This window comes from Anthonomus grandis, chromosome 5, assembly GCF_022605725.1.
Source record: "Anthonomus grandis grandis chromosome 5, icAntGran1.3, whole genome shotgun sequence".
NCBI lineage: Eukaryota > Metazoa > Arthropoda > Insecta > Coleoptera > Curculionidae > Anthonomus > Anthonomus grandis.
Window position 1 is genome coordinate 35,446,761 of NC_065550.1, and position 18,139 is coordinate 35,464,899.

The 18,139-nt window shown below is 30.2% G+C and overlaps 1 protein-coding gene across 2 annotated transcripts in view; it reads left to right on the forward strand.

The window, feature by feature from the left end:
• The window catches only part of LOC126736680 (leucine-rich repeat-containing protein 24-like), a 156,174-nt gene that overhangs the window by 71,974 nt on the left and 66,061 nt on the right, over window positions 1–18,139 (forward strand). For both annotated transcript variants that reach the window (XM_050441169.1, XM_050441170.1), the window contains exon 4: window positions 2,737–3,350. In XM_050441169.1, the coding sequence (XP_050297126.1) occupies window positions 2,737–3,350 (614 nt within the window). The remainder of the gene's footprint in view (window positions 1–2,736; window positions 3,351–18,139) is intronic.

Genomic DNA, 18,139 nt, shown 5'->3' on the forward strand with positions numbered 1-18,139 from the left:
TTTAGAAGTTACGATACCCTAATTCCCTATTTTTTATTTAACCAATGGTAATTGTAAAATTACTTTTATTAAATAATTAGGATATTATATTTTTATTATTAATTTATATTAATATTATATTATATAATTATATTTAAGATATATTAATTAATTAAGATATTATATAATTAAGATACCCTAGTTTTCTATTTTTTATTCAAACCAATGGTATTTTTGAATTTATTTCAGGCAGTTGAATATGTTTTTAAATTTAATTTTCAACTGCCTGGAAGAAATTAAAAATTTCACTCAATTTCCAGGCATTTGAGAATATTTTTTATATTACTTTTAACTACAAGGAAGAATGTCGAAGTTACGATACCCTAGTTTTTTATTTTCTTAATTCAATCACTGGTATTTTTATATTTATTCCAGGCAGTTGAAGATTTTTTAAATTTAATTTTTAAGTGCCTGGAAGAAACTAAAAAATTTATTTAATTTCTAGGCACTTGATTTTTTACATTACTTTTAATGACAAGTAAGAACTTATAAGTTACGATACCCTAGTTCCCTGCTTTTTATTCAACTAATGGTATTTGTCGCGTCACCAAAACTACCCGCCTCAGCAACACGTCGGTTCGGTTGAAATAAAAGGCAGTTTTTCTAAACACAATCCTTTAATTTCTTACACTGACCAAATTAGGAAAACAAGTAACGTTGAAAAGCATATACAACAAAAAAGATAGATAATAATTAATGGTAAGTTAAATATTCAGCAAGCAAAGCCTCGAAATTCGAAAAAGAACCCGTCGAGAAAAATATTGGCTTTCGATGCCTGCCGAAACCGTAACGATACTAAAAGTTGGATTTCAGTTTTCTCAAAAGCAAAACACATTTATCTAACCCAATATATTCTTCAAAGACCATTCGACTGAGCCCCTGTGAAACACGTGTCTTTGGTCATAAATTAATAGACAAGGGATCACAAGACCGCCCGTTATACCATCAATAAAATCATAATTTTGCACTTTTGAAGAGCATTGGGAAAAACATGTGCATTGCATCTTAAACTGACATTTCTCTTATTCTATGAAATGTCACACAAATTGTTTCCTAAAACTATTTACTGGCTCTAACAGTATTTTTGAAATTATTCGAGGCAGTTGAGGGTTTGTTTAAATTTCATTTTCAACTGCCTGGAAGAAATTAAAAATTTCACTCAATTTCCAGGCATTTGAGGACATTTTTTTAGAATTACTTTTAAAGACAAGGAAGGACTTAAAAGTTACGATACCCCAGTTCCCTGTTTTTAATTCAACCAAGGGTAATTTTGAATTTATTCCAGGCAGTTGAGGATTTGTTTAAATTTAATTTTCAACTGCCTGGAAGAAATTAAAATATTAATCCAGTTTCCAGGCATTTGAGAAAATCGGTTCTTAAGGCAAGGGCACTGAGCAAAACCCAACCTTAACTATTAGAGTCACATTTTGACCTCTAACTTGAAAACTGTTATTTTAATGGACAAAATCTATTCATTAAATTTATATAACAGAAAATTTCCTATCAAAAAGTATTCTTAATTTTTTTTTGAAATTTTGTTAATTTTTGAAAAAATCGGCTTTCAAGTTAAGGATACTGAAAAAACCCAATCTTGACTAGTAAAGTCACATTTTTACCTTTAACTTGAAAACCGTTCCTTTAATGGAAAAAGTGTATAAATTAAAGTTATATAATAGAAAATTTGCTATCAAAAAGTTTAATTGGAGTTTTCTCGAAATTTTAATAGTTTTTGAGAAAATCCGTTTTAAATTTCAGGGTCATAGGAAAAATGAATATTTCCTAGTAAAGCCACATTTTGGCCTCTAACTTGAAACCTGCGCCTTTAATAGGAAAAGTTGATAAATCAAAGTTATAAAACGGAGAATTTACTATTAAAAAGTATTCTTGAAATTTTTTCGAAATTTTGATAGTTTTTGAGAAAAACGGTTTTTAAATCAAGGGTACTGAGGAAAACCCAACATTGACTAGTAAAATCACATTTTGGCCTCTAACTTAAAAATCATTACTTTAATTGAAAAAGTATATATATTAAAGTTATACAACGGAAAATTTACTATCAAAAATTATTCTTAAAATTTTTTCAAAATTTTGATAGTTTTTGAGAAAACCGGTTTTTGAAGTTCAGGCTTATAGGCAAAATCAATTTCTCCTACTAGAGCCACATTTTGGCCTGTAACTTGAAAATTATTACCTTAAGGGAAAATGTGTATTAAGTAAAGTAATAGATTGGAACATTTCCTGTCATAAAGTATTCTTCGAATTTTTTCAAAATGTTCAATATTTTTGAGAAAATCGGTTTTTAGGTCGAGCGTACTGAGAGAAACCAACCTTACTTAGTAAAGTCCAATTTTTGTCCTTTAACTCTTACTTTAACTGAAAATTTGTTAACTAACCTAATCGATTGAAGAAAATATATACCGGTCCGCCCAACTCAGCTCTCGAGTGCGCACAACAATGTATTAACTTGCAATGATAAATCTTAGCCATAATTTATAAAGAGAACAATAGAGTTTCTTCTACTTTTACTCTGGTCAAACCCAAATTGTACATGAACTGAACACATCACCTAAAGGATTGTCGTTCCCTCTTTAACTTAATGCCTTGCCTATGATTTTCTATTGCACATTTTCGCACTCAAGAAAGCACTTTGCCCTACCAGTATACTACTAAAAGTTCTCATTCTCTCTCCCATTCCAGGTGACTTGGTCCTTCGACGGTCAACTCCTGCAGAACAACAGCAACGTTGCCCCCGGCATGCACCTCATCTACTGGCTCGAAGAAGGTGCCGAAAATAAAAAAAGCGAATTGTTCATCTACAATGCAAACGCGGTTGATAACGGCACCTACATCTGCCACGCGGAGAACCTTGCCGGAGCCACCCAATCCAACTTCACCATCCGCATAGTCTTAAAAGAAGAACCGACCGTGATAATCGTCGCTCTACCGTTTCAACAGTTGATCTTCATCGTGATCGGCGTGTCCGTGGTGACTCTACTGATCATCACGTGCGCCATCTGTTGCGTACTGAAATGTCAAAGAAACAAACGACGTGAACAAGCGAAAGACCAACTGGACCCGTCCGGTGAGAACGAGAAGAACTGGGTGACTAAATCGCACACTTTGTCACCGAAAGAGCGGAATTTAATAAAGGAGAATTGCACGCAGAATAGCAGTTGTACGAGTGCAGGTGGTACTACCGAGGAACTGGTGCTCTATGGGATCAGGGAATGCGGTATGGAGCAGTTCGGAAGTGGCATGTCGCCCCTGAGGGTTAACCGAGGGCAAACCGTTAGCCCCCTCTCGCTTAGACGGTAAGTTTTTTATTAATCCCGTTTACGGACGTAAAAGGAAAACTCATCTGGCAAATTGTGTATGGATTTCTTTTTGGAAACTCTGAAGCTGGATTTTCTTTAATTAAGCTAAATGCAAAGGCAACCGTTATTTTTCCTAATAAAAGTCGGAGCGGCCGGGTCTGTATCACTTTCGATGGGATTTCTGCTCGATAATTTATTTATCGAAAAAAACATTTGGTTTGTTGGAATATTGGATTTTATTATTCATTTTATGATAGTGCTTTAATTAGAGTAAAAAAACGGGTATTGGCAACGTTGTCTTATTACGACTCCCTCCTGGGTACGCCCATAAATGTTTTAGGGACCAATTAGATACGCGTGTGGTGGGGTCAAAGTTTAATGGATGCGGAGTTGCCACGTCTTGTAATTAAAGAGTCTCTATCTTGGGAGTGAAAGGAGTTAGAGGTTTCTAATTTGCTACCTAGTTTTTGCATGTAAGTTTGTTAGATGTGTCTTTATGAATATTTTCGGATGTCAGTAAAATGAGAGAAAACTGGATAAAAGTTTGAGATTTTTTTTTCCAAAATGTCTATATTTCAGAAACGGAGCGAGTTAGAGACTCGATAATTGATTCATGGTCTCTTCGTATAAATCCATCAGACACGTGTTTCGGCATTTTTTCCAAAAGTTTTAAAAAATAAGAGATAATTAGGCTCAAAAAATGAGAAAGTTGTTCAACTTTTTTTCTCTCAAACCGTCTCTATCTTAAGAAAAATAGGGGATAGAGATTTGAAATTTGGTTTACACTTTCTAAAAAGGAAATCATTAGACACGTAGTTTAACATGGGTTTAAAAATGATAAATTTGCAAAATTTTCTGTTTGTACGTTTTTAACTTGATTGCATTGATTCGCGCACCCAAGATCTTAGTTGGGCCAACCGGTATACCTTCTTCTACCGGTTCTCCAACTGATGCAATTTTTCTATTTAAATGAGGGTTTTTAAGTTCGAGGCCAATATGTGACTTCACCAGTCAAGAGTCGGTATTCATCAGTTTCCTTGACTTAAAGACCGATTTTTTCAGAAACTATAAAAATTTCGAAAAAAATCCAAGAAAACTTTTTGATAGCAAATTTTCCATTTTTAAACTTTAGTTAACACACTATTTCCATAAAAGTAATTACTTTCAACTTACATGCCAAAATGTGTCTCTACTAGGAAAAATTAATTTTTTCTATAACTCTGAACTTCACAACTGATTTTCTCAAAGACTTTCATAATATAGAAAAAACACCAATAATACTTTTCGATAGGAATCTTTTTGTTATTTAACTTTACTTAATACACTTTTTCTATTAAATAAACTGTTTTTAAGTTAGAGGTCAAAATATGATTTTACTAGGAAACGTTGTATTTTCTCAGTACCCTCGACTTAAAAACCAATTTTATCAAAAACTATTAAAATTTCGAAAAAAATTCAAGAATACTTTTTAATAGTAAATTTTAAATTATCTAACTTTAATTTATACACTTTTTCTATTAGAGTAATAATTTTCACATTAGAGGCCAAAATGTATGACTTTACTATCAAGGTCGACTAGACAACTTTCTAATAACTAGAAAATTAATTATCTAATAATTAAAATAAAGTTGATTTCTTTGTGTTAGAACGTCAATGAGTAAATTTCGTTTTTTTTTTGTTAGTTCTTAAATAGGAAACCATTGACGTTCTAACAAATAGAAAAAAAATAGTTAATTGAATTCAGATAAAAAACAAATCAAAAATAAAATATTCTTTTAGTTGGTTTTCAATTTTTGAGTTGGAAAACCATTGACTTTCTAACAAATTACGTAAAGTTAATATTAATTTAATACAATTAATTGTCAGTGGGTCATTGTTTAATAATTTAACAGAAAATCAACGTATCCAAAAAAAAAGTTATCTAAAATAACGCAAAAATTAAAATAAAATGAATCTTTCTAAGTTAGAAAGTCACTGGCAGAGTCCTCTATGTTTATTAGCAGGTTCATCATCGACGTTCTAACAAATAGATATTAAAAAATCCTTGTATGTATCTCTTGTTCGTTGCTGCAACATTCCAACAAACAAAAATAACCTCAATATTGGTCGAAATAAAGTCGACGATACAAAGTATTCTATTACCTCGAACTCTTATGCCATAAAACGGAAAATTCCATGCCCAACTGTATAATATTTTACGACTTTAGCCAAGCAAATGGTCATAAAGCCTGAATAGTTGTTGATCCACTAAAACGCTCCCGTTATGAAAGAGATATCCTTGCAACAGAAAAAAAAACCTTTTAAACTGTAGCAAGTTTTTTTTTTATTGTGTAAAGTGTTTCCAAACCCAACTACGAAGATCTATCGCGAAAATACAAGTATATTTTAAGTTAACCCCACTCACTACAAACTCAGATATAAGTTTTCAAAGTTTCCTCGAGTAAAAGTTACCGACTTTAACGTCTAACGTATATCTCCACGGTCCTATGAGGGGAGGATTCATGAGACTTTGGAATTTTGATTCATCGCAGTTGTGAATCTTGAGAGTGATTTTTTATGAGGTTTTATTGTTCTTTTGGTGCATTAGGAGTTAACTTCTCTTATTTCAAAGGTTTTTGAAACATATGAGGCTCAATGTGTTCACTTGCTTACGAAACATCGCATCTGTAGCCTCATTACTTTCCGATATAGAGGCATTTAATTAAATTTAAAAAAATTCAATTTTTTGACGAAAAAAGGAACCTTCGTTTTTCATGTGCTATATGTAGGAAAATTTATTATAAACAATGCAGTCATCTACAACTAACAGAATAAATCCGCGGTTCTTGAATTAAACGAACATCGAATATTGATAGATTTGTTGCAAAATATATTTTTTTTATTTAATTTATTACTTCCAGGTATTCCAATTAATTTTGTGAGTTGTGAGTCAACTTTTCATTTTACTCTAAGCATTTCACCTAATTTTGTATTTATTTCCGGATTTTAGGACAACTTTTGATAACTTCCAGGTTCTTTAAATAATCTGGTATGTCTTCCAGGCATCCTATATAATTTTTTAATTGCAACCTGCCGTTCAAATTATTTATAGTTTTTTCCAGGATCCAGGAGTTTTATATAAGATTTTCTAAGGCATTTTTATAATTTTCGATGTTTTCAAATTTTTTTAAGGTGTTCCAGGCATTTAACGTTGTTTTTCCTTAGCTTGCACGCATTGAAAATAATTTCTAATTTGTCCAGGTTTTTGGGAAAATTTTGTACGGATTCCAGGCGTTCTATGTAATTTTGTATTTTATTCCAGGCATCCGACGTCATTTTTTACATCTTTTAGGAACTTGGCATATTTTTTCCTATTTTTAGAAAATATAAAAAATTACGTCAACAACTTAAAAGACATTCCTAGAAGATATTAATGATTATTTCAAACTTTCCAGGAATTGATGAAAATATTCCAAGTGCTTGAAAAAATATTTTAAATGCCTGAAATAAAAAGGAAACTAATTGAAACACTTAGAAAATATACAAATTTACACCTTATATTATATATGTATATATATTACCATATTTACAAAGATCAGAAAAATTATAACAAATATTTCAATTAAATGGAAAATGTAATTTTACTTAAACTACCTTTCACGAGGTAAAAATGCCTAAAAAAGAAATCAGAAAATGGGTCTAATTGCCTGGAAAAATGTCTTTAGATAGTCTGCAAAAGACATAGAACCTTCTTCTAAGAACATGAATTAAATGGAAAAAATATCGGAAAAGCATGAAAGCAAAACTAAATACTTGGAATTTATAAAAAAAATATTCCTAGTATCTGAAATAAAATTAAAAATATATAAAATGTTGCAAAATATATCGTAATATAGGTTCCATATATCTGAAAAAATGAACCTTTCTCTTAAAACCTAAATTAAATAAAAAAAACTATTGGAAAATCCTGGAAGAAAAACTAACTAAAATACTTAGAAAATATAAAGTGCCTGGAATAAAATTAAAAATATAAAAATTAAAATAATAAAAAGCATAAATATTAAGCCTCAAAGCCTGGAAAAAATTACCCCAAAAACCAAAGAAATTTAAAAAAATTGTTTCCTATTCTTAACAGGCAAAAAAATTTCTTTAAATGCCTTCAGTATAGTTTTTTAGATTTTTTCCAGGTTTGAGTAGATTTTTCCTTAGGATATATCATAATATTTGGTATCTAATTCAAATTCCTGGAATCATGGAAGCATTTGACCTAATCTTGTATATACTCCAGGATTTTAAGAAAATTTTCGATAGTTTTCAAGTTTTCGGAGTAATCCTTTATAACTTCCAGGATTTTTTTTCATTTTTAATGTCATCCAAAATTATATTTATAATTTTTTGTTCCAGGATTTTATTATTATTTTTGATATTTTCAAATTTTTATGGTGTTCCAGGCACTTGACGTATTTTTTCTCAAGTTCGACCCATTCAAAATAATGTTTAATTTTTACAGGGAAAATGTTGCATGTATTCCGGGTTATAGATGTAATCTTTTATTTTGATTTCAGATATTCGATGTCATTTTGTACATTTTTTAAGAAAGTTTTTCCAGGCTTAAGTTTACGTCCTCTTAAAAATATAAAAACTTACCGCGAAAGCTTAAAAAACATAAAAATTTAATCCAAATTCCTGGAAGGTATCAATGATTTTTTCACATTTTTCAGGAATTGATCGAAATATTTAGAAAAATATCTTAAATGCCAGGAATAAATAGGAAAACTAATTAAAACACTTGGAAAATTTGAAAAGTGTCCTAAATGCCTGCAATAAAATTGAAAAATTTAATATGAATGAAAAAAATAAATATAATTTTTGTGCTTTTTAAAATATTACATTAAAATGAGAATTTGGATATATAAGGCAAAATTGTATTATATCTACGGTGACTATTATGCTTTTTTATATTAATATAACAATATAATTATTACTTAGAAATATGGAAATATTACAGGCATTTGAAGTGATAATTGGCTGTCATTATTAATGATAGTAAATTAAGAAAATTATAACGTAATAGATTTTACTGAGGTTAATATATTTAAGCTATCCATAAGAAGGCAGAAATTACTTCAGGATGACCTAGAAATAAAATTCCAGGAAAAAACCTATTAGTTTTTTTTAATTCTTATCTCGAAATTATCAAAAAATCACCTTAGAAACTAAAAAAATTATAAAAAATATTTTAAATTCCTGAAAGATGAAAAAATGCTCCAAAATAGCTTCAAATAAATGAAAAATGCAGCTTAATTTAAACCATCTTTCATGAGAAAAAAAACGGCTTCAGATGCCTTAAAAGTGAGAAGAAAATGAATTTGTTTGCCTGAAAAAATGACTTTAACTATTTTCCATAAGGCATAGAACCTTCTTCTAAAATCTCGAATTAAATGTAGAAAATATTAGAAGAGCTTGATAAAGTGAAAGATATAGAAGAAAGATCCCTTGTGCTTGGAATAAAATTAAAAATAAATCAAAATACATGGAAAACATAAAAATTGAATCTGGAAAAACAATAAAAAATTACCCCACATAACCAGAGAAATATTAACAACTGATTTTAAATCCCTGAAAAAAATTCCTGTAATTTTTAGTGAACTTTGATTCATCTTGGCTCCATTGAGAGTGAACTTCTTTTATTCAAAAATAAACCTCAACTTCCCTTACACTATACCTCCATCCTTCCCTCGACAAACCCTCAACAAATTCCCACTCATTTCTCAAACCCTCTTCACCAAGTTAATTTAATAAATCGACTGACCATATGGCTCCCAAAAGAGACTGATTATCTCCACGATTACTACTCCTCACTTCCCTGTCCGAGTGGTAATTACGAAGATTTTTCCTCGAGTACATTACGAGTCACACGAAGAGTTTAAGGGAAAACGGGGGGGAATCCAGACCTGGAATCTGGGAAAAGAGGTCCGGACAGTGAATTAATTGCCAACGTTCTATTTTGACAGATACACGCGCGGAAACAAAGACAAATGGTGAAATTTTTTTTTGTTCTTCGGGTCCGATCCGGTTCGTTGCCAACTGTGAAGGATTTACTGGTTTCCGCAGTATAATATGGTTTTTAGTTTCCCTTTTAAATATCGGAGTTAAAGTCTAAACGTGCGGGTGAAATTTATTGGTTTTTGCGTTGTCGGTTTTTGTTCTCTTATTATTTCGGTGTATGTTCTAAGGTTTTTTATGTAAATTTACCTGGTTTTTTTACACGCGTATAGGATGCATTTATTTGAAGAAACTGGATGTCAAATTTCAGGTCTCTAGCCCCATTTGTTTTCGAGACAGAGACCTTTTAAAAAAAGGAAATTGTACAATTTTTTTAATTTATAAATCTACTTTTCTTTTATTTTATCAACTTTTGGAAAATATGCTAAAATACGCGTCTAGTGAATTATTTTAAGTAAAGTGAAAACCAAAAATTCAAGTCTTTATCCCTTTTTGTTCTTGAGGTAGAAACACGAGATTTTTTTATTGATTTTTGGAAAAAAAAATTTTATATACTTTTCTGAGATAGAGACCTTTTGTGAGAAAATAATTGACTGGAAAAGACACATTTTGGTCTCTAACCTAAAAACTGTTACTTTAATAGAAAAAGTGTATTTACAAAATCTAAAAAATGGAAAATTTCCTGTCAAAAAGTATTCTTGAAATTTTCTCGAAATTTTGAAAGTTTTTGAGAAAATCAGTTTTTATGTCATGGGTACTGAAGAAAACCCAACCTTGATTAGTAAAGTCACTTTTTGATCTCTAACTTACTAAAAATCTTACCTTAATGGAAAAATTGTATATATTAAAGTTATATAATGGAAAATCTACTACCAAAAAGTATTTTTGAAATTTTTTCAATGTTGTTCCACTAAATACTATAGAAAGCATTTCGTTGATGCTCTATTATTAGGAATTACTTTAATTTTGAATAATAATAATTGACTTTAAGTAACTAATTATTTTCTATTGGTTAGAACGTCAATGGTTTTATAACTAAAAATTTGCAAACCATCTGCCAATAGTCAGAGAACAGACAGTCGAAAAGACGCTTCTAAAACATCGACCTGTGCACTCGAAGATATACTTTTAAAAAAAATATATACTATGTGGGGAATGAGTTCACGGATGCAAATCTGGAGGGTTCTATTAAATTAGCAATTGCAAAAAAGAATAAAATATATTTTTCGATTATTTTGATTTATCGTAAAAAAACAATTTTTAGTGTTTAACTCGCGATTGTGACGCCGTTTTTCAATATTTTTTCAAAATTCTTGCAGCATTCGAAAGCCTAATCATTCTAGATTTTAACGCAATAACAAAAAAAAAATTGTATTTATACAGAATTTTTCAGATTATTTAAAAGGAGGCGCGGTACCAAACCTGAGGAAAACATTTCAACATCGAGCAAATTTTTGAACGGTTAAAGATAGATATATGATTAATTGACAAAAAATGTGCCACATGGAATGGAAAAGTTTTTGGTGAAAAAAAAAATTATCTACTGGTAACGGTTTGCGAAATAGGATTTTTTTTGAAATTTAGAGTGATTAGGCTTTAGAATGCTGCAAGAATTTTGAAAAAATATTGAAAAACGGCGTCACAATCGCGAGTTAACCACTAAAAATTGTTTTTTTTTTACGATAAATCAAAATAATCGAAAAATATTTTTTTATTTTTTTGCAATTGCTAATTTAATAGAGCCCTCTAGATTTGCATCCGTGAACTTATTCCCCACATAGTACATATTTTTTCAAAAGTATATCTTCGAGTGCACAGTACATGATCGAATTTCGGGGTGCTGATTCCCGACTATGACGTTCTCACATAGAGAAATCAATATTATTTTAATCATTACATAAATGATTTTCTAGTTATTAGAAAGTCGATGGTATTTCGTTAAAAATTATAAAAAAAGCTTCCTATTGAATTACGTATTGAATACAATAAATTTTAATGTAAATATTATTTACTTTAAATAATTTATTATTTTCTACTTATTATAATATCAATGATTTTCTAATTAAAAATCGTCAAACTAACTGAAATCTACCCAATTACGTTCTAGTATAGAAAAATCAACTTTATCTTTATTATTAAAGAAAATGATTTTCTGATCTGAATGTTAAAATGTCGATGGTTTTCTATTGAAAAATTACCAAAAAGTCGCCCATTAACGTTCTACCATTAGGATTTATCATTTTTATTTTAGTAAGCAACTTTATATTTTCTATTTGTTAGAATGTCAATTCGATAATTAAAAAAAAAATTCATTAACGGTCTAACATAAAGAAAATTGATATTTAATGTGCCCAATATTCAGGTCATCTTTGTTTTAAATATCACAGTAAGAAAAGGAGAAAAGCCTGATAACTGATGGATCTAATGGGTAATTCATAATATACTAAGATTTTTAAAAAGTCTCTCACTGAAATTCTACCATAAATCAATTTTAATTTAATCACTTATTAATCAGCTTCAAATAACTTATTATTTTCTCATTGTTAGAATGACGGTGGATCACATTAAAAAATACCAAAAAAATCTCCCTTAACTTTCTATCATTGAAAATTCATTTTATCTTAAATATTAACTGATTTTAAGTAGCTTATTATTTTCTGTTATAACATCAATGGTTTTTTATATTTTATATTTTATTTTAATTATTACATAATTGATTGTTTAGTTGTTAGAATGTCGATGGTGTGCCCTGAAAAAAATATTAAAAAGTTTCCCATTAACCTAACATTACGAATAAATTTTATTTTAATTAATATTTACTTTAACATACTTTATTATTTTTTATTTGTTAGAACGTCGATGGTAACCTAAAGAAATCAGTTTTAAAAATAAGTTCAAAATTAAGGTCATCTTCGTTTAAGATAAGGCGAAAGTAGAAGGAAAAAAAAAGAATATTTGATGGATTTAACGAATAATTTCCTCTAACAAACATTCTATTATTTTTTTATTGGTTAGAATATCGATGATATCCAGCTAACAATTCAAAATATTTCTTTCGTTGACATTCTAGCATAGGGAAACTAATTTTATGCCAATTATTAACTGACTTTAAATAAGTTATTACGCTAGTACGTCAATGATTTAACAATAATAATTAAAAATCTAGGCACCGACTGAAATTTATTCAATGGCGTTCTAACGTAGAGAAATTTTTATTTCAATTAATTAATAATCAAATTTAAATAACTTGCCTATGATGATGTTCCATAAAAAAAATCAAAACATTTTATTACCTTCTAGATATTAGAATATCGATTATATCCCGTTAAAATTTAATTCTTCTTACATAGTTTGACTATATACGATTCCTGGGCATAAGATGGGTTTATATGCCCGAAATTAGGACAAATACTTTGACTTTTAGTTATCCCTGTGGCATTTAATTCTCCATTAAGGTCCAAATCATTAAAAAATAATTTCATTACCCTCAAAAATATTCAAAAAAATGCCTTATAGTATATTTTTAAAATTTAAAAATATGAACATACAAATCCCGACTAAAAGGTGCACTCCTTAAAAGGATAAATTCGCTGTTATTTCTATTCTCATTTCCACAAAGTAAAAGTAATTTATCGTTCCTTTCCACATCCTGGATACACTCGCGGATATACATACAGTCGGAGGCCTTTTTGAATTATATTTTCCCATCCATAAGATTCTTGGCAAGTTCCTTTATGGCTACATTATCTGGAAAGCTTCATACAAATACGAGGGAAAAAAACATTTTAAAATATCTTAAATATTAATACTAAAGAGATCCACTTTTTTTATGCTACCGATTTTTAAATTTATATTTAAGATTCTTTCTTAGAAATCCTGATTTATTTAAGTATGAGGAACATTTTCCAACTTAAACAAACAAAAAGGTTAATTTTTCCAGGGTTAGGGCTCTTGGGTATTGTTTGGATTAAGTTAGTAGCTTTATCCATTAAAATGGCTGTATTATCAAATTAATATACAAGTGAAAAGTCGTATTTGAATAGGGACGTTTCAGCATTAAATAAAGATTTGAATTTTTAAATGTACAGATCAGTGTAAATATCTGAAACGACTTTTATTCCTGATTATACAAAGGTATCAGGTTCTTCCAGAACTATTTATGGACCTGGTGGTTACGCGATTCTAATAAATGATGAATTTCTACATAATAATTATATTCAACCAATATCTGTATTTATAAAGGCCCCCTAATTCGGATATTAGTGCTTTTTGCACAGGGATATTAGTGCTTTAGGCAGCATCTTGCACCGGGGTATGGTCAAAGCATTTCATTCAATGTTGACAAGTTGACAAGTCAATTTAGGTTGACAAATAACAATTATGATTTTTAACAGTAATCTTGTAATTAAAATTGCATATTGCCCTCATACACGGCATTTGGTTCAATGTGCTGCCTGTAAGTCGTTTTATCAGCTTAAATTGGCACATTAGAATAAACGTTTACATGGTTAGATTAAACTGAGAACGTATTTTTTTCTGAAATGTATACAAGGAAAAATTGACCTGAATTGGTCAAAAATAATGTGCAGTTATATTAAAATATAGATAGCATATTGCACTGCAGTATTGTGAACTAATTAAGGAAAAATTCCCTGGTGCTTTATATCTGGGAATAACGGAGCTATTTTTAAAAACGTGACGGTTCAATATGCTGTCGATAAGTAATTTCTATTGCGGTAGGCTGACAAATGACAGTTATGCTATTTGACGGATGATATCTGTCATAGAAACATGTAAACAGCATATAGGAGTGCAGTATTATCAATTTAATGAAATTTTTTCATGTACAAGCTCATGATGACCATAGAACTTTTTAAAAACCTTACGGTTCAATTTGCAAATCAATGCAACAGATGACATCTGTCATAGGAACTTATAGAGAGCAAACTGAACCGCAGTATTGCCAAATAATTAATGAATTTCCTAGATACGTGAAAATGATATTTTTTTGTACTTGTCACTGGAAAGTGTAGACAGCTCATTGCACCGCGGTATTCTAAAATGAATAGACCATTTTCCTGGTTAGGTCAATTTACCTTTAATTTATGTAATAGGACATTAAATCTTCCAGGTTGAATTAGTTTCTTTAACGTTGCAGTTTACTGTGATGCCTTTAAGCAAATTTGTGATACTCACGGCAGTTTGTAGACAGCATATCGAACCGCGACGCTGACAAATAATTGACAAAAAAAATTCCTAGCCTGCAGTGATGCCAAGCTGTATTTATGAAGTTGAGGAACTAAATACCTGGGAAGAACTTCTGAAGTTTCTAAAAGGCTACTTATGTTCAAAGTGCTGTATATAAGTAGCCTTCTTGTTCGTGTACATTGGCAAATGCAACAAATGCGATCTGTTACAGGAACTCATAGATACCAATTGATGAATTGCTCAGTTGCAGTTCAACATGCTGTCTATAAGTCTATTTATGAATGTAGTTGTCAAATGAAAATTGCCCACTATACAATACTATAGACAACATATTGCCTCTTGGAATTGGATGCTCTAGAGAATGTGCTGTCTATAAGTCTCTCTATCAATGAAATGCAGGTTAACAAATAAAAATTGTGATTCTTGACAAAGGACACTTATTATAAAAACTTATAAATTGCATATTGCACTCATGCACGGCATTTGGTTCAATGTGCTTTCTCTAAGTCACTCGATAAATTGAAATTGACTTATTAGAAAAACATTTTTACACGTTATAATTAACTCGGAATGACAGAACCTATTTTTTTCTACAGTATTGCCAAGTTAATGAAAAATTCCCTGGTGCTAGATATATGTGAATAACAAAGCTATTATTAAAAACGTAATGGTTTAATACGCTGTCTATAAGTAATTTCTATTGTAGTATGATTTGTGACAGATGAGCCATTACCACAGAAGCTTAGAGGCAGCATATCGCACTACGGTATTGCCAAATAATTAACAATTTCTTGGCCTGCAATGATACCAAGCTAGAAAACGTATTTATGAAGTTGAGGAGGTAGGCACCTGGGAATAACTTCTGAAAACTGTAAAAACACCTAATGGTTCAAAGTGCTATATATAAGTGGCTTTATTGAACTGAAAAATGCCACAAATAAGATATGTCACAAGAACTTAGAGACACCAATAATTGATGAATTCCTTTAATACGCAGGAATGTTGCACGGAATTTGGTCTAATATGCTGTCTATAAGTCATTTTATCAATTTAAATTGATATATTAGGATAAACTTCTACACGGTTAAAATTAACTGAGAATGACAGAACTATTTTTTTTTAAATTTACACAAGACTAAATTGACCTGAGTTGGTTAAAAATAGCGTGTAAATAGCATATTGCACTGCAGTACAGTCAACTAATTAAGGAAACATTCCACGATGCATATCTGGGAATAACGGAGCAATTTTTAAAAACGTGACGGTTCAATTTGCTGTTTATAAGTAATTTTTATTGTGGTAGGCTGACAAATGATAGTTATGCTATTTGACAAATGACGCCTGTCACAGAAACTTGTATACAGCATATTGGACTGCGGTATTATCAAATTAATCGATTTTTTTTCTTCAAGTTGATACTCATGATTAGGATTTAATTTTTTTAAAACCCTATGGTTCAATTTGCTGTATATCATAAAAATTTATAAATTGCATAATGCACTCATGCACGGCATTTGGTTCAATGTGCTCTCTCTAAGTCGCTTTATAAATTGAAATTGACTTATTAGAAAAAAAAATTTTACACAATTATAATAACCTGAGAATGACAGAACCTGTTTTTTTTTACAGTATTGTTAATTAATTAACGAAAAATTACCTGGTGCTAGATATCCGGGAATAACAAAGCTATTACTAGATACGTAATGGTTTAATATGCTGTCTATAAGTAATTTCTATCGTAGTAGGTTGACAAATGACAGTTATGATTTGTGACAGAGGACCCATTTCCACAGAAGCTTAGAGGCAGCTTATCGCACTGCGGTATTGCCAAATATTTAACAATTTTTTGGCCAGCAATGATACCAAGCTAGAAAACGTATTTATGAAGTTGAGGAGGTAGGCACCTAGGAATAACTTCTGAAATCTGTAAAAACAACTTGTGGTTCAAAGTGCTATATATAAGTGGCTTTATTGAACTAAAGAATGCCATAAATAAGATATGTCACAAGAACTTAGAGACACCAATAATTGATGAATTCCTTTGATACGCAGGAATGTTGCACGGAATTTGGTCTAATATGCTGTCTGTAAGTCGTTTAATCAATTTAAATTGATATATTACGATAAACTTCTACACGGTTAAAATTAACTGAGAATGACAGAACTATTTTTTTTTTGAAATTTACACAAGACTAAATTGATCTGAGTTGGTCAAAAATAGCATGTAAATAGCATATTGCACTGCAGTACAGTCAACTAATTAAGGAAACATTCCACGATGCATATCTGGGAATAACGGAGCAATTTTTAGAAACGTGACGGTTCAATTTGCTGTTAATAAGTAATTTTCATTGTGGTAGGCTGACAAATAGCAGTTTTGCTATTTGACAAATGACGCCTGTCATAGAAACATGTAAACAGCATATTGGACCGCGGTATTAACAAATTAATCGATTTTTTTTCTTCAAGTTGATACTCATGATTAGGATTTAATTTTTTTAAAACCCTATGGTTCAATTTACTGTATATCATAAAAACTTATAAATTGCCTATTGCACTCATGCACGGCATTTGGTTCAATATGCTGTCTCTAAGTCGCTCTATAAATTGAAATTGACTTATTAGAAAAAAAATTTACACGATTATAATTAACTGAGAATGACAGAACCTATTTTTTTCTACAGTATTGCCAAGTTAACGAAAAATTCCCTGGTGCTAGATATATGTGAATAACAAAGCTATTATTAAAAACGTAATGGTTTAATATGCTGTCTATAAGTAATTTCTATTGTAGTATGATTTGTGACAGATGACCCATTACCACAGAAGCTTATAGGCAGCATATCGCACTGCGGTATTGCCAAATAATTAACAATTTTTTGGCCAGCAATGATACCAAGCTAGAAAACGTATTTATAAAATTGAGGAGGTAGGCACCTGGTAATAACTTCTGAAATCTGTAAAAACACCTTATGGTTCAAATTGCTATATATAAGGGGCTTTATTGAACTGAAAAATGCCATAAATAAGATATGTCACAAGAATATAGAGACACCAATAATTAATGAATTCCTTAGATACGCAGGAATGTTGCACGGAATTTGGTCTAATGTGCTATCTGTAAGTCATTTTATCAATTTAAATTGATATATTAGGATAAACTTCTACACGGTTAAAATTAACTGAGAATGACAGAACTATTTTTTTTTGAAATTTACACAAGACTAAATTGACCTGAGTTGGTTAAAAATAGCGTGTAAATAGCATATTGCACTGCAGTACAGTCAACTAATTAAGGAAACATTCCACGATGCATATCTGGGAATAACGGAGCAATTTTTAGAAACGTGACGGTTCAATTTGCTGTTTATAAGTAATTTTCATTGTGGTAGGCTGACAAATAGCAGTTTTGCTATTTGACAAATGACGCCTGTCATAGAAACATGTAAACAGCATATTGGTCCGCGGTATTAACAAATTAATCGATTTTTTTTCTTCAAGTTGATACTCATGATTAGGATTTAATTTTTTTAAAACCCTATGGTTCAATTTGCTGTATATCATAAAAATTTATAAATTGCATAATGCACTCA